Here is a 26,307-nt window from a genome sequence, read left to right as displayed (position 1 = left end):
AGTGTGTAGGTTTCTGTCTCACCTTTTGCTGCGCCGTGCCCTTCTCTGCCTTCTGCCATGCTCTGGCCAGCTTCCCCCGACTCCCTCCCTCTGGACCCAGAGCAAAAGGGGTGAGGTGATGCCCGTCAGACCAGCCCTCCAGTGACCACATTGGAGCAGCTGGTGAGCACCCAGCCTGCAGGGTAAAGGGGTGTGGTGACACTCTGCTCTGTGATAGGCTGGACGGGGCTCCTTGGCCACCTCCCTTGCTCTAAGGAAGGAACTGGGCACGGGTTTCTAATTGTGGAAAGGCTGCTCTGGGTTGGCTTGCCTAACCGTTTCCAGATCTAGGAGGTAACCAGTACTGGCTGCCAAAAGGCACTGATAGGCAAAGAAAACACGGTACCCTGTTTGAGTTCTAACACACTCAGCCCAAGGCTCTGATAAGGTTCCAGTTCTGCCCACGCAGGCCAGCCTGAGCTCTTCCTCCTCAGAGAGGCTGGGGGGAAACTGGAGTAGGACTGTGAACACAGAGCCAGCTTCCTAGAATCCTCCCCTGCATTCCTAGGGCCAAGACATTTTTCATAAGGGGTGAGGAGATGCCTTATAAAGTCTCAAGTCTCTGCCTACCAAAAAACAAAGCTTGGTATTATTATATGTGTAAATAACTTGACTGGTAAAAGACAAAAACATCCAAACAAAGCAACAGCAACCAAAAAAATCAAAGAAGCTCTTCCCTATAAACTAAGCTTGATCTCAGCTTCTATGAGGTCCATAAATAGGCTTTGAAATAGATCCTGCCTGCTACACTACAGTAACATTTTGCCCTTCTCCTCCAGCTCTTTTAGTCTTGAAGCACTGACACCACTTGAGAAGTCTCAGAGGCCCCTCTAAGAAGAGGTGTATTGAGCCTTCTGAAAGGGCCTCTCTCCTCCAATGACAAACAAGCAGAGGAGGAGGGGTGCAGAGACCCTGTGGAGCTTCTGGAAATCCTGAATCATACAGCTTTTCCTGGAACTTTCAGCTAAGCACCCACCCCTGCCCCTTCCCTTTCTGTCGCTCTCTTCCCCTTCCTTTTTATCCTGATCCCTACAATGGCAAGTGCCAGTTGCTGGACCTGGAGTTTCTGCTGAATCACCACCCAGTACTTAGTTTAGCCAAGAAGCCCAAATACCCAGCTCAGCATTTTTCAAGAGCTGAGCAGTCCTCTCTCCAGCATTAGCTAAGCAAGGCCCCTGAGCTGGACTGGGGGAGAAGAGAAAAATGGGACACCCAGAAAGCAGGGGAGACAGACACAGTGCACCATGCCACCTTGGGGAGCCCTGTTTTAATCCTATGCATTACCGTTCCAGCCCTGGTCTGAGGAATTCTTGTTATTTTACGCCCCTATTCTCAGGGTTGATGCCTCCCAGACTCAGAGCAAGGGGGATAGGGTCAGTTCTAAGAGGTCTGCACTGAGCTTGGGAGGGCTAGCCTGACCCTCTATCATCCTCAGCTTTGGGGGAAAGGGTGTGGGTCTTGGGAGGTGTGGTTGGTTCTTCAACTGGAAGGCTTGTGGGTTTTGTTAGCATCCACCTAAATCTGCTAATGCTCAAGTCCCTTACATAAAATGGTCTATAAACCTGGACTCAGGCTGCAAAATTCCCAAGACTGGTCAGTGTGGATGAAAAAAGGGATTCTGGGGAGCCCTGACTAGTGTGGCTCAGTTGGTTGAGATTCGTCCCCACAATGTGAAAGGTTGCTGGTTCGATTCCCAGTCAGGGCACGTGCCTGGGTTACGGGTTCTGCCCACAATTGGGGCATGTGTGAGAGACAACCAAACATCAATGTTTCTCCTCCTCCCTTCCCCTCTCTCTAAAAATAAATAAACAAAATCTTTAAAAAAAAGGGGGAGGATTCTGGGGAAAGTTACCTCACATGATGATCTGATCACAAATCCTTAACTGGGCAGGTCACGGTAAGCAGTCATGCCCCAGGCCTATGACTTCTTTTTAGCTTCTATGACTTTCTAAAAAGCTTCTATAAGCTTTTTAGCTTATTTTTGCCTTAAGTAAGCCCTGTCCATTGTTTCTTTGCATCTAGGTTAACACACTTTTGAAATGCCCCCTTTCAAACTCTTTCTTCTAATACCTGACCACCCATTCCCACCCCTCCTTCTAAAGTGTGAGCACATAATCATTACTATTCTGTAAATCCCACCCCTGCCTTGCTTTCTCCAACCTTCATCTAATTTTTCTTACGTTCCCTCTCTAGTCTCAAATCCATAAAAGAAATGGCAAACTGTTACTCTCAGAAGCATTTATCTCAGTCTTTTGAGATCTTGCCTCAGGTGCATCTATCCTCTGTTTAACTCAAATTTTTATAAAAGTTCTTTATAGGTTTAGATGTTCTTGTGTTGACATCAATTATAACCCAATTCCAAGGACAGCTAGTACTCAAACTTGCTAAACTCCCAAAACAAATACTGCCCTCTCATTTTCCCCCCAAAGCTCTCAGTACCACTCGGCTTCACTCCTGTGAGACTTCTAATTGATTTTACATTCATGAGTATGTGATATAAATTTGGTGTGTCACATTAACCCTTAAAAGTTTACTGACACAATTAATGGATGATTTTATAAACCGCAGGTGCTGGCTCCTCTGGGTAAAAAAAAGAAAGTGACCCCTGAGAGTCAATAACAAAAGGCCAGTGGAGAAACTGAGTTTCTAGGCTGGTTTGAGAAAGTCAGCAAGTTGTTTCCGTACTAGTGGAAGCTGAACTTAAGGAAAACTCTGTTTCAGGGAACCTCAATCTCATTCATTATTTTCTTAAGCACCCCATTCTCCAATTCCCATGATTTGGGCTATGTATACCCTTTGAACAGCAGAATTCCAGTCTGATAGTAAAAGCTGGAGAGATACTATGAGAAGCCAGGAAAGAGGAGACAATTTGGACCAGGAATTAAAGCATATTGAAACTAAACAGAAGACTGACTTCTCAGGTAGCTAGTGATTAAACCCTGATCTGAGAGTAGATTGGATGTCAACTAATGGACAGAAGTGTCCAACACCAATGGGATTCAGGGGAAGAAGACCTACATTCTTGAAATCTCTGTGATCTTTGTAATTGCTTACTATGATATATAAACCAATAGTTGTTCATTTTATTAGAGCTCAAGACTAAATTGCTCTAACAAAAGTGTAAGATGAGGGCAACAGAGATACCTTCGTTCCCAGGGCTACAGGCACAAGGAATACTCCAGAGGTCATACAGGGCAGGGAGGAGGTAAAATAGCACTAAAGAATGAGTGTTTACATAGGCATGGAGTCCCAAAGCATATGGGATGCCTTCCTCAAGTGCACCAGCATCAAATCTTAAGTATTAGAGAGTGAACAGAAAGGGTGGCAAAGACAGAGGGGCTAACTCAAACCAGTCTGAACCTCACCAAGGAGAAGACATTAAAATATGAGCCAGTGTGTTCCTTGATCTGTTTCACCTGTATGCCCACAAGAATGTGCCATCCTTGACTTTATCATCATTAATTATCAAATCCTGCTAATTCTACTCTGTAAGTGCCAAACACAGTTGACCCTTGAACAACATGGGGATTAAAGGTGCCAATCCCACCCCTATTCTTGTGCAGTTGAAAATCTGCACATTACTTTTGTCTCCCCAGAAACTTAACTATGGTCTTCCTTGGGTATCCAAAGGGGTTTGGCTCCAGGACCCCACCTCCCATACCAAAATCCACAGATGCTCAAGTCCCTCATGTAAAATGGTGTAGAACAATGAACACAGTCAGCTCTCTGAATCCACAGATTCACAACCCTGAAATTAAAATACTGTTTTTGATTCAAGGTTGGTTGACTCCATGGATGTGATACCTGGGGATAAGAAGGGCCAACTGTATATTTATTGACAAAACAAAACAAAACAAAACACCATGTATGAGTAGACCTGCACAGTTCAAATCCGTGTTGTTCAAGGGTCATCTACCCTCCACTCCTACTGCCCCATCCCTACTTCACATCATTGTCATTTCTAACCTGAATTCCTGTAACCACATTGTAACTGGTCTCCTTGCCTTTGATTTTATTCCCCTCTTCAATCCATCCTTTACATTTCAGCCTTGATTCTTTTAAAATGTAAATATAATAATGTTAATCCTCTGTTTGAAACCCTTTAATCCCCTCCCATTGTTCTTAGAGTCAAACCCAATCTCTCTTGCATGGCCCATGAGGCCCTTCATGTCCGGGTCTCAACTTCTACCTACATTTCCTCCCTCCTAGTTTATGCTGTGGCTATCCAGAACTACCTGGAGCTCCACCAGAGGGCTCCCATTTCTGTTAAATCTAGCCCCCTGAATGTTGTCCTCTTGGGAGAATTTATCACCTAAAACTGAAATTTCCTGTGTACTTGTCATACTCATCCATTGGACTGAGAGATATTCTATATTCTTGTGCCTAACACAGTGCCTGGAGCAGAACAGACACTTGAATCTTTGATAAATGAATGATTCTGTGTCCTGCAGTACCTATAGAGGACACACAAGTGGACTCAATAAACACTTAAGAGAAAAGGCTTAATTTTTTGCTGCTGCTGCTGCTGCTGCAAATGAGAATGAAGATTTTCTGATTCATGGCTGCATGCCTTGTGCCAAGAGTATTTAGCACATCCTGGACTCTTGATAAATATTTGTTGAATGAACAAAGTATTGTGATTCTCGTTTATATAACACCTCTCGAGAGTCTCAACCCCCAAGTTATACGACTGTAGAGATGACTTTGAGCAGCATCCTGGGGTAACCACCCTGAGAAAGACTTTCAGTCAAAGACCTGTTCAGTGCTCCTCAGGACATGGAAGGCAGAAACACAGAGAACGCGTAACTGCTCATCACAAACACTAGAGACAGTTGAAAGATATTTCATTATGATCTGTAGATAAAATAGATTCCTTCCTCTTAGTAGTCGGTCAATCAATATGGCCAGCTGATTTTACCCCTGAATTTTTCTTGTTTTTTTCCCTTGTACTCTGTTTTTATTTTAGGCCACAGCCTCTCTGGCCTGGACAAATGCTTAGCTTGCTAACTCATCTCCCTGCTTCAAGGTTGTGGTCTTTTCTTCACTCAAATGTGAACCTAATCTTGTTATTCCTCAAAATCCTTCAGTGGTTCCCCGTCCCTTCAATGAAGTCTGCCCTCTTCTGCATTATGTACAGGATCCTTCAAGGTTTGGCTCCTGCTCACCAGTTCTGTCACTCTCCTTGGCTCCACCCACTCAAAAGTATTTGCTTCTCTCCAACAGGTCATTTCTCTCTTGACCCCAAGTCTTGCCTGTGCCTTTCCGACTACCTGGCTATTCTACTTTAGGCCCATCTGGAGCTTATCTACTTGCCTTTCAAGACTTAGCTCAAGCTGGGAGACTTCCCTAACACTCCTCTCCCAACTTTGAAGCACCTTTTGTCATCACATTGTATTATAATAATTTGTTTGCACACCTGTCTCTTCACTAGCCTTTAATCTCTTCCAAGACTGTATAAATAATGCCGTGTCTCCACTCAGTGTAGGAATTCAATATGGTAATTAACTGATGGATTTGCAGTTTCTTTTTTTTTCTTCTAGAAAATCCATTTACAAAGTAATTCTCACTGTATATATTATAGTAATTTGACTAAAATGGGATTTTAGTCAAATTGACTATTGCATAAAAACCAAGATATTTTTAATACATTTATATTTTATTTTAATACATTTATATTTTAAATGTTGGCTAGTTAGAAGATGTAGAGAAAAAAGGGGGCTTGGATATATGGGAATTAAATCTACCCAGTCTGTATTTGTCTGCATTCATATGCATATAAAAGAGTGATGAGACACCCAAAGAACTCTCTGGGGATGAGGGAAGGGCAAGAAGGCAGTGCTGCTCAAGCATCTGAGGAAACATGTTTAGTGCCTGGGGACGGGAAGTTTGGGTCTTAAGAATATGAAGCTTCAAAGGAAAAAGAATTGAGATTAAAGCAGCTATGTGCTAGGAAAGACTGTTGAATCCTCTGATGTCAAGGGATCAATTTGCAAGAGACATGCAAAACAATACACACAAGTTTATCTATCTATCTAGCCTCTTACATCAAGCACCTGGAAACTTCCTTGGAGAGTTATCTACCCTTTCTGTAGGGAAACTGCAGAGCAACTCAGGATCAAAAGGAATGCACACAATGAAGTCCTTAAGAAGAAAAACCTGAAGTCCTGGGTAACTGGCCAATTAGGAATCTCAGTAGAGAGATAGAAAACAAGATAAGAAGCATTTTTAACTTGTAAAATGCATGTAGGATACTCTGTTCTCAGGGAGAGAAGGAGAGGGAGCTTCTTTAGTACAAGACATTAGAGAGAAAAGGGGGACTTGAATGAAAAGAAAAGATTCTACTGCAGATACTGGACATGACCCCAGCCCCCAAAGAGGGGAAGGAGGCCAGGAGTTGTTGGTATGGTCCCCAAGAGAGGGGGGAATAAACAGATCCCAAAGGAAAACCCAGTGTTAGGAAGCAAGAAGCACAAAAGCGGGACCCCAGAACACCTTCTGCTCCTCTGTGTCACTGGAACCACTTTGTTTATAACCAGAAAGTCAGGTAAGAGCCAAAAGATGCAGCTACATGCTAAAAGCTCAAGCTTCAGAAATAACCTATCAATATGTATGTCTACATACCCAGATATGTACATTGATAGGTGCATTTTATTTAAAACTGTAAGGATACCTATCCATTTTACCAGGGCTACAGGGCATGAGAGAGGGGTGAAGATAAGGGGAAAATCTTACCTAGAGAATATAGTCATCTTATGAAATACTAAAAAATAAAAAAGAAAGGAAGGAAGGAAGAAAGAAAGAAAGACTCCAGTAAATCACAAAAGAAGGCACCAAAACCAGGTTTTAACACCTCCTGATCCCCTCCTTCCTAACTCACTCCTCCCATTAATATGCTTGCTTTGGAGAAGGGAGAAAGGCTTGTCATTTAATTAAAACGTAAAATACTTTTTTTTCTGCCTGGTGGCTAGGATTATTCTGCTGACTCATCAGCAGAATAATCAGCTTTGACCTAAATCATAAAATAACTCAGAGTGGCAGCTGCAGTTGCATAAGCGTGATCCAAGTCCGCAGTTCCTCTCTCTCTTCCTTTCCTCTCCTCTCCACCCCCTCCAGACTCCCGGCAGGCAAGCCAGTTACAGCAGGTTCTTTCTGCCTCTCCAACCCCATCTGGTTCGTCCCACCATCATTTTTCATCCGGATCTATTCTTCAGACACCCCACGGAACCAGATTTGACCTCATGTCCTCTCTCCCACAGCAAACACCAGCCAGGGGTTTTACCACACTGGTTCTCCCTGTGGGGCTCCTGCCTTGTCCTCCAGCTCCCTCAGCCTGAGGCCCCCATTACACTCCAGTGACCTCTCCGCAGGTGGCCTTTCCCTCAAAAACTCTCATTTGCACAACGGATCCAGCCTGTCATCACGCCAAAATGACACAGCAGAAAGCAGAGCTTCTTACATCAGTACATCCAGATCACCTCCAAGCTCTCTACTGCTTCTATTAAGAATATGGCTGGACTGGGCCAACGTTGGCTTTACTGTCAAGAAACACTGGGCCTATTCTACACAGCTGGCTTTCCTGGCACCTGCTAAGAGACTGGGGTATGGCTGGATGGTGGTGAGAGGGGTGCCTGAAATAAAAGATAGCATTTAATGAAAGATGGCATCTACAAAACCTTCCTGACAGTCTGATTCTTACTTATTTTACTGGATACCTTAAGAGATGATTTGCAGGACCTCTAAAAGTGGGCTCCAAAAAAAAAAAAAAAGAAGAGTATTCAATGAACCAGAAAACAGAACCTTTGCACACAGTCTCAAAGTACCTGGGAGTGTCTAGGAGGGGGTGTGGGTGTGTGACTATGTCCACATGTGCACCCTGTGGAGAGAGGAGTTGGGAACTCCACATGGCCCTCACATCCGGGAGGACAGTGATAGGGCACAAGGTGAAGTAAGGAGCTGTTCTGCATTTCCCCCAAGGAAATAAGGAGGAATAAGTTTGTGTTTAAGAAAATTTTCCTGCTTATGAAGGTGGAAAAGTATTTTGAACACATATCTCAAGGACCTTGAAAAATTCCTCTCTCTGGAGAGCAAGACTGACCATGTTAAGCTGGTCATACTTGCTTAGCAGTTCTACTTTGAAGGCAGAGGACAGACCAGATAAGCTTTATTGGATGTTTGATGTCAGGAATCAGGAGAGAGGAGGACCTTATCATTTTTGTCCTTAGAGTTTCTAAATTCCTCCTGACTTGGTGGTAGCGGTGTCCAGATGAGATGTGGGTTGCCAAAGGGACCATGTACAACCTGTCTTTCTGGAACTGGGCCGCAGGCAGGTGTGATCCTCATCTCTTGGGAGGGTTTGTACCTCTCTGGCCTGAGGGGCGATCTGTGAGGCTATACTACTCCAGAATGTCTTTGCCTAAGATGTCACCTACCCTTGGTGGGTTTAGGGAATGCAAAGGAAGTTGTGGGGTCCAGCTGCCCACAGAACTCCCAACTGTGGCCTGGTTTCTCTCCTAGGGGACAGACTGAACAGCCTCAGGATTCTCAACTTTTAGGTGGAGTCCAAGGATGGCCTCTTGTCTCAGTCATTTCACCAGCATCAGCAGGAAAAAGGAAATCATGTCTGTGCATGAGACACTGAAATAGCAGTGGCCAGCACTCATGTGGTCTCCCTTAGAACCTCAATTAGCCTGTCTGATGGCAGAAATAGCAACTCTTTCTGCACCCCCATACCTTCTGTCCCCTCCCCCAACCATCCTAGCTCTAGATCCAACTAGCAAGCAAGGACCAAGTGACCACCCTCATTAACCATCCTCACTGACTAATGGCTGGGCCACAAGGTGCACGAGAGTCTTGTGCAATCCTTGCAACCATGCCCTCCTGTGCAGGGTGGGGCTGGTTACTTTACCAAGCACTCATAGTAGTTAGAAAGTGGCACAGAGATGCAGTCTCTGGCAGCCTGATTCTGGAGCCCATGATCCTCTCTAGGTCTGTGAGCAAGCTGGACCAAGCAACTGTCTTGGCCCCACAGTACCACTTGCCTGGATAGCAGTGGTCTATCCCAGGGCCAAAGAGGGCACACTTGCCAAGGAGGCCATCTCTTGGGGTCCAGCTGGCTGCCCTGTGAGAGGCTTTGGGATGGGTGAATTTCCCCTCCCACCCCATCCCACCAACATGACAGATTCTATAAGTGAAAGTGCTTTATATAAAGAACGCTGCCAATGAAAGTTACTGTGCATTTGAGCAGCTACTTAAGTTTCTTCTTTTTTTTTAACACCAGGTAATTATATGCAGAATTCATTCATCCAAAGCACACATGTAAGAAATTGCAAAATAAGGAATGGAGGGAAAAAAAGAAAGAGGGAGAGGAAGAAACAGCAGAGAGAGACATGGAGACAACCAGGAAGGCTAAAGGAGGCTGCCCCGAGAGCAAGGCCCAGGTGGCACTTACACAAGCAGACGGCAGCCAGGAGTCGAAGACCGTACTCCGGGGGCAGGCAGGTGGGGAACAGCGGCTGTAGCACGTAGTTGGAGAAGGTGAGGGCGATGACAGCCTGGTTGGTGGGGTAAATCACCAGCACAGCAATCCATAGCCTCAGGAACCTGAGGGGGGAACAGGACAGGACTTGACCCAAGACAGCAATGGAGATGCCCGCCACCCCCAAAGGCATGGCAATGATTCAGAAGTTATCAGGGGAAGCCTGGGCAAGTCATGGGGCAGCATTAGGAGGGGCAGGTGGGCTAAAGAGATGCATTTCCTTTTTGTTTTCAAGATGCTGAGGAGCCCAGTCCCCCCTGAAAAGATACACCCAGTTCTCTGCAATGACAATAAAATGGTTTAATGATGAAGAGCTAAGTTTCAACTAGTACTAACACATGTCTTGGCATTCTTTCATTCTTCCCTCTCCTTTCATTATCTCTTCTCTACTATTCTGGCCCCCAGCATCCAGTGGTGGAAAATAAAAAATTTGCAACCTCAGCATTTTGACATCTAGGACAGGCTAAGGGTGTGACCACTTAAGCAATTGCCAGGGGCAGCACTGAGCAGATGTTGTGGGAGAAGTGTCCTCCACATCTTTGCGCCTCTTTGGTGAAGGGTCAGTTCTTTAGTAGCAGGGCTGCAGAAGCTGAGGAAATTCAATATTGGAGCCTTGCTTTTGAGGGAGGCTATTATCTTTGGAAATGTGAGAAAAGAGTACCTCTGTCTCTTCCATGGTCACTCATTTGTCAAGATAAAAGGGCTTTGTTTTATGATGTGCTTTCCCTCCAAGTTTCCAGTCAGAGTTATCATATTTGCTCTCACTCATAGACTCTTGCCCACTAAGGTCAACAGAGATTCAAACTACAACCTGGTACCTCTGTCACTCTCAGAAGCATCAAGGGGACCCAAGGCTTCACTAACAAGCATGACATGGAGACGAAAGAGAAATCCCGTTCTCTAGCTCTCCTTGGCACGTTGGAAAACCCCAACCTTGGCTTCCGAGGCCACTCAGGTCTCTGCAGAGCCTCTTACCCAGCTAGTCCTCCAAAGATGTCCTTGACATAGGAGTAGTCACCCCCAGATTTGGGGATGGTTACCCCGAGTTCAGCATAGCAAAGAGCTCCCACAGCTGTAATGAGACCCGTCACGATCCAGATGATAAGAGCGAGGCCCACAGAGCCGGCATTCTCCAGCACACCCTTTGGCGAGACGAAGATTCCAGAGCCAATGATGTTTCCTGTATGGGGCACCAAAAGTTCCAAGGAGACAGCAGCATCAGTACAGGTGGCAGGACCGGCATCTGCAGGGGTCTCATTTCTGATCTCATTCTAAAATACCTTTGGATTGCATGAATCATATGTCTAGCAATCATTCTCTTTAGAACAGGGAAAGAGGGGCAAACAACAGGCACTTAGAGACCAGGAGTGTGGTCAGGTACTCCACGTGTCTTCTTTAATCCTTTGGCTAAGCCTATGGAGCCAGAGATCATTTCTCCCATGTTACAGAGGAGGAAACTGAGTCTCAGAGATACCACCAAGTACATTGCCCAAGTCCACACAGTAATATGTGCTGGTGCAGGTATTGAACCTCAGGACCCTCTGCCTGGGTTGCACACAGTCCAACCAAGATGACAAAAGGCTTAAGACTGTCTGGAAATGGCAGGGCTGGAAAAGTAGGCTGTGCTCAGAGACGAGCTGCCAGTTAGCTTCAAAAGTGAGTCAGAGGGTCAGATTCTGTTTACAGCCCATGACTGGGGGTTTTCTAGACCCATGAGTGAGGACAGCATTCTGGGAAGCCGGTCTCTACCCCAGATAGGACAGCCCCACCCTTGGTGGGAAAGAGGAAATAACTCTATTAAAAGTCCTAGTCATACCCTGGCTGGTGTGGCTCAGTGGATTGAGTTCTGGCCTGTGAATTGAAAGGTTGCTGGTTCGATTCTTACTCAGGGCACATGCTTGGATTGCAGGCCAGGGCCCTGTTGGGGGTGTGCAAGAGGCAACCAATCGACAATGCACACTGATGTTTCTCTCCCTCTCTTTCTCCCTCCCTTCCCCTTTCTCTAAAAGTAAATAAATAAAATCTAAAAAAAGAAGAAGAACATTTTGTGATGTTAAACAGCTCAATCCAGCAAGAGGATATAACCCTCATAAACATCTATTAAAAAAAAAAAAAAGCCCTAGTCATTTGGAAGTGGTTTATAGGAGTACAATCCGTGCAATGCCTCAGTACTATATTCCTCCATATGCTCCTCCAAAGGTCATTCTCCTCCACTGTTTCATGTGATCCTCATAACAACCTTATAAAATTCAGGAAGAGGAGCAAAGGTAGGTATTTCCCTATTCTACAAACTAAGGAACTAAGAGGGGTTAAATGGCTTTCTCCAAATTCCACATCTACTGACGGGTAAAGTTGGATCTAGAAGTCAGTCTCCTGATGCCTAAACCAGTGCCCTTTCCACTAATCTGCTTCTGCTTCTGTACACAAGAGGCTGGGTTTCTCCTGAGAGGTGAGGTCAGTACCAAGGACTGAATGACTGGCTGGCTACTTCAAAGTGTATAGGTACTGAGCAGGGGAGGAGTAGGAGTGTGGGGGAAGCAACTAATAAACTCCTTCCCAAGCTTTCTTTTGTCTGCTTCTTATGATTCAAGGTGGGATTAGGGTCCATTGGACAGGTGCTTTGAAAGCTCTCTTTGAGCCCCACCCCAGCTGCACCATTAAAGGCCTGAGGGAGAAAGCAGAGGCTAGATGGATCCAGGTAGAATGCAGAACTAGATGGTGTATTATGAGGCCAGCTAGATTTGACAGTGTTCTGAGGATATCTCAAATTCCCACCATATCTCTTTAGTGGTTTGGAACTGGTGCTGGGCTGAACAAGATGCGGAGTATAGGATTTTATGTGCAGCTTTCAAATACAGTCTTTCAGACCTTAGCCATAACTCAACTTCAATCCAGTCCTGAAACTCACTTCTAAATCAAAATTCAATTTCTAATTCCAGGCCATGCATCCAGCTAATTCAGCCACAGGGGAAGAGGAGAGAATATTAAAAAATAATAATGTCTTGTTCCTCTGGGATGCAAAGTAAGCTGCCCCTTTTCAAACTAAAAAATTGCAGCGTGAGTAAGTAATGGGAGAGGGATGGGGTCTAGACAGTGCCCATATGTGCTTTGCCTGAATATTAGGTTAGCAGAGACTAGAAGACACTAATATCTCAGGACTCAAGACGTGGGCACCCTGCCAAGTGACCCTTCAAGTGCCAAACTAAATGTGCTTCTGAGAACTAGCGCTGAAAGATGATAGTAAATTCCTTGCCTAGCAGGTATTTGTCAGAAGAGTGATCTGTAGTACATTTCAAAGCCAGCCAAGAAGAAAGCAACACATCTAGGGTTAAAAACCTAGTTCAAGAGGTTAAAAAAGCAATCAATACAGGAGGAAAACAAGATCTGACTTTGGTCTTTTAGGTGCTAACAGGGAAGCTGGGGAACAACTAGACATTTCTCAGAGCCAGGAATGACTGTCGCACGGGAGAAGTGGGAAAAGTAGTTATTGAAAAGATCCCATCTTCTCAAGAATAAAGAATGTTAAAGTTCCGCTAGCGGTTCTTGAAAAACATATTTTGCAATGGGAATGGATAAGCACTTCTGTTCTCTGGCTTACACTCTGACATTTCTAGAATGTGTGCTCCTTTCCTCATTCCAGATGGAGGGACCGCTGGAAGGGGGAATGTGCAACACCAACAGCCCATGGCAGAGTCTGACCACTTCTTGCCTGTCTGACCGTATTCTTGGAGAACAGGTCTTTCCATGGAGCTGCTGGAATGATAGTGAGAGTTGCAACAGGTTAGCAATGAGACAAGAATCTTCATTTTATAAAAATTGGGTTCTCCCTCTCCCCCCAACAATATTAATTTTGACCAAGTTAAAATGAGATAAAAGCTAAAACTGATTTATGCTAGGGAACAGGAAGGAAAGGAGTGCCTCTCACTGATTCTAGAAGTTGCTACCTAGAAACCAGAATCACATAAGATTTCCTCCACCTTAGTGGCCACTGGAGCTTCGGCAGTGGGAGGAATGTCACTCATAGCACAGCTACGTTCTCAGCTGAAGTAACATTCACATTCCTTTTACCCAAAAGTAACACCTTCTATATCAATTTCTAGTGTGATTACTTGATTAATATTTATCTCCCCCACTACAATGCAAGCTCCAGGAGAAGAGGACTTGTATTGCGTCCCCTCATGTGTGAAGTGTCATGTAGCAGACACTCCATAAATGTTTTCCAAATGAAAGATGTCTGACATCAAGCTAGAATTTATGTCCACAGAGTAAGTTAGTGTACTTGTTTCTTTGGAACCTCCAAATTTTGTGAAGTATGCCAAGTGTATATTGTAGGCAAATGAATAAAGCAAACCAGTTATTTCACTGGCTATTCTTACTATCTCCAATTTGTAAGGGAAGAAAGTAAGTAGGGCAATTACAATTCCCATTTTCCAAATGGGGAAAATTAGAGAGGTATTATTATCCCTATTTTATTGATGAAGAAACTGAGACTCAAGAGAATTAGTCATTTACTAAATCACAGGGTGAGTTAGTAGAAACTAGATTAGAACTTAAGTCCTCTGTCACAGCTTCAAGCTTCTCCATGAAAATAGTCAGTTTTACATGCTCCACTCTATAGGCAATGAGAATGGATCAGAGAAGATGCTTATTTAAAAATTGGAACACAGATCTGATTCCTTCCTTCTACTGCAATACCACCTTCAGTGGTGATTTACAAAACATTCACAGCCATGATTTTTCCTGATTCTCATAACTACTTTCTTAGGTCCACAGGTCAGGTACTATCATTCTTATTTATCTTTGTGAAGACTGAGGTTCAGAGTGGTGAGGAGACAACCTAAATCTCATATTGCGTATATGGAAAAGCCTGGGTGGGAGGCCAAGGCCTTGGGCACCTGGCCCAGGATTTCCTCAACTATCCCATGTTGCCTCTCCTCTAGAAGTTGCACAACACACGCATTAGCTTCAGGGCTTTTAAATTTGGATACTGTCTAAATGAGACTTTCTGGAATGGGTTTGAAATAGGAAAACTGGGAAAGGGCCTCCACCTAGGCTCTGAAGCTTTCCTGATGAAAGGTTGGAAGAAAGTTGATTAAGGTGGTATATATTTCTTTAATCCTCACCTGAGGACATGCTTATTGATTTTAGAGAGAGGGAAGGGAGGGAGAAAAAGAGGAAGAGAAACATCGATGTGATTGCCCCTTGCACGCTCCTGACTAGGGACCAATCCCCAATCCCAGGCATGTTCCCTGACCCGGAATCAAACCTGCGTGTGACCTTTCAGTTTGCAGGATAATGCCCAACCAACTGAGCCACACCAGCCAGGGTGGGACTTTTTTCTCCACTGTTTTACTCTTAGATTCAATGTTTATATAAAGCCATTCAAGAATGAGATGCCCACCCATCTGGTATAGCCAAGGTACTGGAGATCAGTGTTTCTGCCATCTCTTTCATCCACCACAATAAAATAATCATCTTATTACACAGATCTTCTTTAGTGAAAAATGAGTCCTAGAATGCCTTGACAATGAGGCCCAGCTTGGCTTATTCTGTCAAAGAAAAGCCAGTTAAACCACTCTAAGGGGCCAGTTTGTACCAGTGAGCAAGTCTTTACTAGAAAAATTACAGGAACTGAGAAAATCTACATTTGCAATGAATAACCACTAACTTCCCCTCCTATGGGACAATACCCATGTGACTCCTATTAAAGGCGTCACCCACATCCAGGTCTGTCCACACTGGAATGATGTAGCCATCAAAGAATTTCCTAGGACATGGAATTATAGACCTCTAATGCACAACAGACCTTCAGATCCAAAAGCCTTTGGCCTTCCTTACAAACTCATGCTAGTCTTGAGATCTAGGTAGTGCTCCTCCTGGGGCTTGAAGGTTCTGTCCATTTTCACGGTGTCCAGAGAAAGCTGAGGTGAGTCTTTGTGTTTCTCCCATAAAGTGGGTGGGAAGACCTCAGGATTTTCAGGACTGGGGGTACAGTGTGGAAGCAGGGTCTAGTAGGTTGAGGCCGGGCTTTGATCCTCACAGCAGGCCTAGAAGCTCACCATGCCTCTCACCCTGTATTACACTTTCCCATCAGGACTGTACAAACAGTTACCTTAGGGTGAGAACAGGTCAAGACTCTGACACAGGCCCTGGGAATTGCTGTCTCCCACAGAACACAGATAGGGAATGTGCTGCAGGACTCTGCTGTCTAGCTAGGATTTCTTACTGAAAATTGAGAAGGGCACTTGACTTACAGTTGGAGGAACCACTGAGTCCTTGCTTTGCCACTCACAAGCCATGCGACCTGAATGGCTTTCTGAGAGTTCCTTCCTTCATCTGCTGAATGGGAATAATTGCTCCTGCTGCCTATCTCACAGGGTTGTAAAGGGGATCAAAGATCACATATATGTAGGAGTACTTTATATTCTGTGAAATGCTGGCATACATAAGGGATTGCTAAGATTTATAGCAATAGGAATAGAAACCATCCCTAGAAGAATCTGAGGCTTGGCTCCAAAATAACAGTGTAGCCCTGAATGTTTTGGCTTAGTGTGTTAATTATTGTTCTCAAACCCAAAGATTGCTGGTTTGATTCCCAGTCAGGGCACATGCCTGGGTTACGGGCCAGGTCCCCTGCTGGGGGCGTGTGAGAGGCAACCAATTGATGTTTCTCTCCCACATCGATGTTTCTCTTCCCCTCTTTCTTCCTCCCTTCCCCTCTCTCTAAAAATAAATAAAAAAAATATTTTAAAAAAGTAGCAATGTACAGCCAGGATCATAAAGTATTCTCTGAGTCATTTGTCTGCTTGTCTAGGATAATTTTTAAATGCTGCAGGTGGGCGGCCAACAGGTAATTACATCTCAAAGAGTATTTATTGAACAACCACTCTGTACGTGCCTGCTTTAAAAGGTAACTGGGAAGTACTTGTTCACACATGGACTTCTAACAAAATAAAGGGAGCCAATCACCACCCACCAGCCACTGAAAGAGGCATCCTGGCCTGAGGGACTAAGAGTGCTGAGACCTCAGATATGCCCATTAAAGGTTGACATCTGTCTGGCCTCCAGCATCTCCCTGTCTGGTCAGGGAACTAAGTACCAACAGCGAAAGACTTTGCCTACCTCAGTGGTTCTCAGCCAGGGGCAATTCTGCGCCATTCTCCCACACCCAGGGGACAGCTGGCAATGTCTGGAGACATTTTTGGTCATCACTACTGGAATCTAGTGGGTAGAGACCAGGGATGCTGCCAAACATCTTACAATGCACAGGACAGCCTCCCATGACAAAGAAGCATCTGACCCAAAAGGTAATAGTACCAAGGTTGAGAAACTCTGCTCTACCTTGATGTCTCAGTGTCATCACCTGGATAATCCCTAAAGTCCTTTTCAAGTTTGAATTTTGAGGATGTGGGTGTTTGTTTTTTAAGCCAAGTAGAAAAATTTATTGTTCATGAAAGTAACTCATTTTTTAAGCTAAAAAATTTTTAATTTAATTTAATTTGACTTTTTCCATTACCATTGATCCTTCCACACCCTCTTCCACCTCCACTCATCCATCTCCCCCTAAATTTTGTTTTTACTGTGGTTAAAAAAACATAATGTCAAATTTACCATCTTAATCATTTCTAAGTGTGCAGTTCAGTAACATTAAATATACTCACATTGTTGGGAAACAGATCCCAAGTGGATGATTTGTTTTTGACTGACTGCTATTATTCAGCAAGTACTTTCTAAGCATTTACCATGTGTGAGGCTGAATATGTGGGGATGTGAAAATGAGTAAGACTCAGTCCCTGCTATCAAGGAATTGTGTGGAGAAGTGAAGACATGTGCATAGACACGGAGCTGACAAAATCGTAAGTTGCATGAGTGCTATTGCAAGATATGACAAGACATTGTATTAGGAATGGAAAAGGTCTCTGGTGTGAACTGTTTCAAAAAAGCTTGCTGGAAGAGGAGAAGCACAAAACAGGTGTTGATGAGTAAGGTGACTCAAATCAAAAGAAAAGGAAAAGCATTGGCTAGTTGATAAGCAGGGCAGACTTGGTCTGAACTGGCCAGTTTTCATCACCTGAGCAGTCAAATCAGAATTTCTGAGCCAGAATTAGAGAGTGTGGTATTTGGGCTGGGGTAAAAGAGGAAGTGGGGGTGGTGGAGGATGACCCTAAGGAGAGAAAAAAAAAACAACTAATATTTATTGAACATATACCATAGGACACCAGCTTTATTTTAATACGCCACAAGAAACTTACATTTTATAGGTAAATAACTTGATAATTAACTCACTCTAGGTTAAAAGTTTGTAAATAGGGTAGTAGTTTACAAACCAATACTACCTCCAAAACCCTTCCTCCTCTGCTGTATATATGGATTGTTCCTCCCTTTCCATACCACATTGACGCAAATCATAGAAAACTTGACTCACTCTCTACTTCCAGCACCAGGGCTCACTTAACAAATGCTTCCTTTTCCCTAAGGCAACCTGCCTTGCCTATTATCAGTTGCTTACTAAACACCCTGGCAGAATTGTACTCTAAAGAACAGCTAAAGCATTTATGCATTTCAGAGATGTACAAATAGGCACCTTTAAAATCTGTATGTGTATAACTAAGGAAAGTACAGTAAAAATTGTGCAGCAATGGTACTCTCTCTGGGTAATTGGCCTTCACCAGGTGCAGCTCAGTGTGAGGCTGCCCCGAACACCTTCAGGCATATTGTGAAACCCTCTCCCTGGAAGTCACTGCTAATGCAGAGAACATTTAAAGCAGGGAGCGAACCAATGGGAAGACTTGTAAATGTGACAAAGGATGAGAAATGAAATGTAATCGATAAAGCTTTTTGGCTCACATTTTATTTCTTCTACAGATAAAACAGCTTAAAATAGATTTGCTTCTTAGAAATAAAATTCAGCAAAGGGCCTAGCATATAATGTGCTCAGTAAGGGTTTGTTGAACGTGAACTATGGACAGATCTTGAATCCTATGACCAAGAACCTCCAGCCCTGTGCCAGGGAACAGCCTGTAATTTGCCATGCCCAGTTCTCCAGGGAGAAGGGATTGGGAGGTGGGGGTAACTCCTCTGTAGGTACGTTCTGGGAGGGCAGCAAGGCATGGTTCTTCTTGCTATGTATGCTCACCCAGCTGGGAGTTAAAAATTGGAATGAAACAGTTCCTAGTGTCCCGGGCTCCTGAATTGTTATTATTTTCAATAGCTCAGAATATATTCTTGAGATTATTTGCTCATGTCTGCTTTCTTAACTTCCCCTCGCTACCCCAAACAATAGCAACAACAAAACAACAAGAACAACAACAGAAATTCCTTAGACATTTCCCTGCAAGCAGCGGTGCTGCTGGATTAACTCTCAGAGGAAAGAAGGAAACCTTGGTAGCCAAGCAACTTGAGCAGCCAACTAGTCTGCCCTATGCTTCCCTACTGATTCCAGGAGCCAATTCAGAAAAGTAATATATTATATATGCTTGCCTCTCAGAGAAGTCTGTCTGATCTGGGTGTGGATGTTTTTGTTTTTCTAAAAAAATGGGCTATTTGATTCTGTTTCTTAGACACAATTTTTTACCTGCTTCATTCCTATTTTCTTTCCCCAACCCTACTCATCTCCTGCTACTCACTGATCTGTATAACTCTCTTCTTTGAGAGAATATACTGTAGCCCTGCCAGTTGCAGGCTCAACCAGATTGATCCCTGGATCCCCTGGCTGCTGGAGGCAGGAGGCATGCAACAGGATTCCTGGTCCCAGCGACCCTGAGCTCCATGCTGTGGAGCATTTTGTTTAAGCCCAGTGGCCTCAGAATTCAGTGACCTGGGTGAAAATCCTGGCTCTGCCATTGCCCAACTACTTACTTATGCAAACCCTTCCTTTTTTTTATAACACTACTTATTTCATGGGATTAGATAAGAACATTCTAGAACACTGACCAGGTACTATGTATCTGATGCATAATAGTGCTCAGTAAATGGTAGTTACTTATTACTATTATTACGCTGCTGTGTAAAGCCTTTTTCTTGTTCACCAAGACATGTTTGTTTTGACAAGGTTTCTGTCTCAGAGTTTTCTTTAAGGACAATGGGAGTCTTAAACATGTTTTCATCCTGAATGAGTCAAATCCTAATCTCTCTACGCATAAAAAAAATAATTGAAGTACAAACTCAAGAAGCAGTTTTTACACTCCATCTCCCTGGTTAACATCCAGTAGACATTTTGGGGATTAGGAGGCTAAACTAAAATGTAAAATCTAAAGTTGTGCAAAATACATGGATCTGAAAATCTTTTGGGTTTGAAAATTTCCCAGACTAGCCCAATGCCATTTCACCCTTCATGTGGTTATAATTATAGCCAAACTTCTTTATTGACAAATAGCCTTAAAAAAGGTTTTCCCCAACATTCTTAGTATCAGACATTCATGATCTTCCCAGACTCCAACCTCCAGATTATGGTCCTCCATTGCCCACTCCTCCACCACATAATACATACCAGTCTCCTTCCCTCCTCTCTTGGTTACCAATTAGAAATGGGGAATGGCTAAGAGCTTTGGCCATGGAACAGACGAGCTCAGTAATCAGGTGTGTGACATTGGGCAAATTACCAGCTCTGTGACTCAACTTCCTCATATTGAAAATAGAAATAGTTACAGTATCTACTTCCATGGGTTGTGGTCAGGATTAAATAAAGTAATATACATAAGGAGTTTTTAGCACAGGAAGGGGCATTTAGAGCTCAATAAGTACTGTTTTTTAAAACATCTTTTTAGTTGGGAGAGAGTAGTCTAGTAGCCAAACCTGCATCCAGTATTGCTCTTCAGCAAATAGATCAAGTTCCCCCATAAACACACACTATGAGAAAAACAAAATGGTCTGACATAGTATGAATATTTTTCTTTAGGCTCTGCAGCTGGGCTGATACCTGCAGACCTAGATTCTAGGTATGTAACTAAATATGTAACTGATATAAAGTGACCTAAAGAACCAGGAGCTCGGCTTCTCTTCTAGGATTGGGAAGACTGCTGGCCCACAGAGGAGTGGTTCGCATGTTGGAGTGTTAATGGGAGTGTGTTCTGTGCTGGCCAGATCCTGTAGGAGCTGAGGCTTCCCCCTCGAGTCTCCCTGCAGTTGTACCAGGAATACTACCTTCTTTCACCCCAGCTGATAGTCCAACTACCCTTTACACTGGGACACTTCCTTGCTGGAAATACAACAAACACTAACTGCTTCATCTATAAAAATGAATAAGGGCTTTTTTCCGGGGTCTAAAGGAAAACACCCCATTCAGGACATAAAAACAAGAATAGCAGAGAATAATTTTTAAGAATTCAATTCAGGATTCAGGCAAGCTCTGAGTTTGAATCATGGCTTCCATACTTCTCAGCTGTGTGACCTTCACCATGTTGCTTATCCTTCTGAGCCTCTATTTCCATATCAGGAGGAAGGGTTAATAAGTGTCTACCACACGGGGTTATTGTGAGGGATAAGTAAGATAATGTATGTTAGGTAATTGGATGAGTGCCTGGCATATAATAAATATTTCATAATGATAGCTAATAACTTTGGTGTAATTACTATATGGATTTTGCTGCTCCTTCATACATTCTTTACATTTTGGGTGTACTCCACATTCATGAAGAAATCTAAGTTCATCTGTTGCCAACAGGTTTCCATAGCCAAGTACATGGAAAGTAATAGCCTGTTTAGCTTAAGGCAAAGATGGTGTTAAAGAATGAAAAACGGAACCACCTAATTCTGCAGGTTGATGAAATTATTCCTAGTTTAAAGATTTTCAAGCCAGGTTCCTAATAGACCCTCAGATAAACACTTCTTATTACTACTGTCTTAGGACTTTTGTCCACAAGTCAATTAAATTCAACAATCATTTGAGTAATTGTTCCATGCCAGGCACTCTGCTAAGCAGTAAAGACTTGGGGATATATAAGACACATTTTTTTTGCTCAAGGAAATAACAGTTTAGTCATTGCCCTTTTGTCTACAAAATCTCCTTAAATCATCTTCTCTACTCCATCTTTTTTCACATTCTTTAAGATGCTTCTTAATCTAGTTCTGGGTGAGAAACATTCTCTTTTTATGCCTTCCACCATTCATCTAAATTTCCCATCCTTCATCTCTTACACAACTCAGTCATAGCATGCATTTTCAATGTTCTCTGTTTAATGCATATGGATTGCACCTCCCCAATTAGATTATAAGGAACTCTAGGGTATGACTCTTCTGTTAGTTCATTTTATATTGCTACAGCACCTGCCATTCTGTTATTTCTACTTCAGAGCATCAATGATGATTGTGAATGAAGTTTTATGAGCTTGTATGAAATATAATACAGTTTCACTTACTTCTCTAAGTCAGTTGTGTATGAGATAGATAAACTTGGGGCAATTGCTCCTTTCCCATACCACATCACCTGATTCACTTGGGAAATTTCCTTTCTCTTTTTGCCTTCTAATTCTATTTCTTCCATAGTGTTGACGCTGAACACCAGATCACTGAATTCTGTGTAGTAAATGCCATTTCTATTTTTGCATTTGATTTTGAAAACACTTGAATCACTATCATCCACCTGGAAACTCCTCTAGAAAAGGATAAGGCAGCTGCTCAGCACATCTGTAACTCGACAGCCACATAGGAGGGGCAGCAAAAAGGATTTGACCCCTATATCATCCTAAAAGGGAACTTTGCATCTCATCCTAGCTTAAATGTAGAAAAGTGTCTCGTAACTGCAAGGATTCTCTCATTTTGGAAAAATATCCTGATTTCTCTGAAATCAGATATTTGGGATCTCTTTTCATCATAGGGCCACCCATGAGGTAGTGGACAAGTCAGCAGTAACATTCACTCAAATTGTACTTTTTATATCTGAATACTCCCATTTCTCCATAGTCTTAGAAAAATGTTAAAGAGAGACAAACCAATCTTAGCATACAGGGAAATATCCTCTACCCTTGAAAACCTGCACATATGTAGGGGTGGGTGAGCAAAACTGAGTCAGGAAGAATGCAGTTGTGCTTGTGTGCATGTGGGTGTGCACATCTGTGTATGAATCAGAACCCTTCCAAAGGGAAGAAAATGCTTAATCCTATCCATCAAACTGGTGAAAGAGGTAACAGACTCTGGGCTATTTATAGATCTTAAATTGGCATGTGCTGTACATATTGAGTACTTTGCTGATCTCATTTTTTAGAGCACTTGGGATAAAGGAGAGGCAAAAAAAGGGTAATGAGAGATTCAGATCAGGACTATAATTTTAAAAGTAACATTACTTTTTCTATAACTGTAGGTGCCTAGAGCACCTCCCAGAATCAGAGAATTAGATAAAATGGGATTTTACTTTAAAAACAGAGTGGCAATAACATTATCACTCAAGTCTGGGTGTAGAGGTGAAGAGGATTATCTGAATACTGTACTGATTTTATTTGACTTCAAGGGTGTTCTCCAGTGTCACTATTGTGCAGGTGCCAAAAATGTCCCTGTGCTACCACATAGACCATCAGGTCATTCAGAGAAACTGGTTCGTGGGCACCAAGAAACAACAAGCCTTCAAAAAGAACTCTGGAGAAATGAGGCAGACGTATATCCAGCTTGTTTGTCCTGTATCCCCTTTCCATGGGGAGAAGGTTAAGCCCTCTGCCAAAGACGGTAGGAGAATCTCTTTCCCTCTGCCCATCCATCTCCAGGGTCTCTCTGGAAGGAGGAGGAAGTATTTTCTAGAGAGGAAGCCATATTTGGGATCCCCTGCTGAATGGAGTACAATTAGGGATTAGGTGGCCTGCACTGGCACTCTCAGGGACACTCGGCTCCCCAGCTTTAAGGCCTTGTAGCCGGGACACGTTTTAACCACCATGTCCTAGTTGACTCCACATTCAAATTACTCCCAGTTCCCTTCAAGAACCTCACAGGGTTAAGAGACAGGGGAACTTCACTAGGCAACTAGAGAAAGCGCAAACTAACCATTTACAGAAAGACACAATCTGTCTCTTCTTCCATAATTTAGTTCCTCATCTGTGAAATGGGAATAAGAACCCTGTCACATTTATTTCACAAAGGGCTACATAAGGTGGAAAAGCTATAGAAAGGCAAGGTATTATTATGTTCGTTGTAGCTATTTTTATTATTATGCATCCCCTAGGCCCATGGTTTCATATAACATAAAACAGCAAAATATCTACTAAACATGTCTTAAAAGCAAGTCTAGGGTCTGCTGAAGAGATGGCTGCATAAAAGCTTGTTAAAACTTGAGGTTCCCTAGCCCCACTTTAAGCCTGCTGAATCAGAATCTTTAAGTGGGGAGCACGAAGACCTGTATTTTTTTTTTTCTCTCACTTGGCTGATATTTTATTTCTTTTTTTTTTTCTTTTATTATTTGGTTTTTCAATTACAGTTGTCCCATTTTCCCCCCAAGACCTGTATTTTTTAACAAACTCCCAGACAATGCTGACCTTCAGCCAGGTGTGTGATCCCTATTTGCCCATTCTATGAACACTGGACAAAACTGTTCGGTTTGGTTTAAACAAAACTTGACCAGCGCAGGTAGGCTACAGCACTATAGCACAGGTGACAGACAATCATTTTTTAAGGGGAAGAGAAGGAATGGCACTCACCTACAATGATACCGCAAGCACTGACCAATCCAATCTCCTTCTTCAGGGCTACTCCGCCCTCTCCCTCTCCGGGTCCAGTGTCTGACTCGCTCCCACCTGGGTGGTTCTTTTCAGTGTTGCTTCGGTGCCTGGCTCCTTTTTCCATCTTAGTAGAATTTCAACCTCCGAAAGATATCTTTCTAAATGCGAATGGGTGTGAATATATTTACAGAGCGAGTCCCGAAACAAGACACAGGCAGATAAAAACTGAATATATTCCTGCTCTGTATCGACACTTTCTCGTCACTCGTGCTTACAAACCAATCAAGTGTTGTTAAAGGGAAGGGGGGAAAAAAGAGAGACAGATATTTAAATGCAAAAATATAATCGTACCGGCTACTCCGGCTGGACTTCTCCTGGGAGGGATGTAGATCTTCAGAAAACTGGATGGTTCTGCAATGTGTACCAGGCAGCGGCTTATTTCAGCGCCTTCAAAGAGAGAGTCTGGATTTCCCTCAGCTCTCCCCCTAAGAAAATAAAATTTTACCGCCCCTTAGCTTTTTCTTTCAGGAGGATAAAAGTACTTTTCGTTAACTGAACGGGGAAAAGGCAATCCTCCAGCTCTTCTTTTGCAGAAAAACAACTGTGGATCCGACCGGTTTGCTCTGGATCTTGTTTCCACCTGGTGTGGGTTTCTTTTCCTCTCCCGGTCTTCTGCCTTCCGATTTTTCCAGATGTTCTCTTCTGTCTCGCTTGTCTTGTCCTTGTTTTCTATCTCCCAGTCTCCGTGCTCACGACACAGAAGGCCCCATCTCTCTTGGTTTTCGGAGAGTGACTCGGGCACACAGGAACGTGCTTCCCTTTTCTCCTGTGGTTTTATAGGCTGAACTAGCTCCGCCTTCTCTCCGTCCATTCCTCTCCCATCCTCACTCCGTCTCCTCCCTCCTCTTCAATTTAATATCAGCACTCAGCCTCCAAAGACCACGGAGAAGATGGGTTAAAATATCTCTCTTCGAAACCGTCTCTTTTTCTCCATGTCAGCTGTTGCCAGAAGTTCATTAGCTAGTATAGCGTTGCAAGTCATACAGCTTTATAAATAAGGGACTAGTTGTGCAGATACTTTCATGCCATCAGAAAGACGCTGGCGAATGCACTAAAATATTTATGTCTGGATCATTTGAGGATACTAGAGAGAAGGTTGTAAGTTCATCATCTTCAAGTTTCCGAAAGGAGAAGATCCACCGGTGGGGGTGAGAAATGGAAAGAATTAAGAATAATGGAAAAGAGGTTCATTATAACCCCGAACTGTGAATTGTATAGTGGAAACAAGCTCACCAGCAGGAGGTAATTGCCTCACTGTTCACAGCTCTTATTTAGTGTTAGCTGAGACAGGAAAAAAATGGCTCCCACCATGGTCCCAGGAAAGAATGACACAAAATCTGGTGAAATGGGGCCTTTCACAGCTTCTAATACTGTCTGCATTTATAATTTATTTGAAAGGCAGAGTGGGGAGGGGGTGGGGAGTTATCAGCACCTCTCTGATCATGAAGCAGATTGTTGATGTTAAGAGATGACTAACTTATGACCATACTGATATTGTGTCTTGGTTTCCCTGAAGAATTTCACCCAGAAACTGCTGCCTTAAGCATGAGAGCAATCATGTTTATTTATCATTGTAAAGTACTTAAACAAACAAAAACAGCAAAAAGCAATATAGCAGAAAACAAGAAAAATCTTTTAAAAAATTATTTTGCATGTGTGTTAAATACATTAGGCAAAAGTACTTGATTTTAAAGCAGGTCTAAAAAACAAAGTTCCCCAAGCTAATTATAAGTACAGAAATTTGGCCTCACTTTTTGGGAACATGTTCCAAAAGATTTTGACATTTTAAAAAATCCTCACCCTAGGATATGTTTATTGATTTTGGAGAGAGAGAAACATCGATCCATTGTCTCCCATACATGTCCTGACCACAGGAACCAATCTACGCGCAACCTAGGTATGTGCCCTGATTGGGAATCAAACCCACAACCTTTTGTTGTACCAGATGAAGCTCCAACCAGCTAAACCACCTGACCAGGGCAAAGATTTTGAGTTTTAAGGAAAATAAATACTTCTTTAAAACGAGGATGTTTG

General features: G+C 43.2%; 1 protein-coding gene across 1 annotated transcript in view; it reads right to left on the bottom strand.

Moving 5' to 3' along the window:
* SLC7A8 (solute carrier family 7 member 8) overlaps positions 1-25,017 on the bottom strand; it is a 45,623-nt gene extending 20,606 nt beyond the window's left edge. The window contains exons 1-3 of the mRNA XM_090270263.1: positions 24,193-25,017; positions 10,550-10,754; positions 9,488-9,639 (exon numbers count right to left, since the gene is read on the bottom strand). Of these exons, the coding sequence (XP_090126389.1) occupies positions 9,488-9,639; positions 10,550-10,754; positions 24,193-24,337 (502 nt within the window). The 5' untranslated portion in view covers positions 24,338-25,017. The remainder of the gene's footprint in view (positions 1-9,487; positions 9,640-10,549; positions 10,755-24,192) is intronic.
* Between the last annotated feature and the right edge of the window lie 1,290 nt (positions 25,018-26,307).

The sequence above is a fragment of the Furipterus horrens genome, unplaced genomic scaffold (genome assembly GCF_987537825.1).
Source record: "Furipterus horrens unplaced genomic scaffold, mFurHor1.1.pri manual_scaffold_3, whole genome shotgun sequence".
NCBI lineage: Eukaryota > Metazoa > Chordata > Mammalia > Chiroptera > Furipteridae > Furipterus > Furipterus horrens.
The sequence above is the reverse complement of the archived record's forward strand: the minus strand, read 5'-3'. Positions and strand labels throughout refer to the sequence as shown.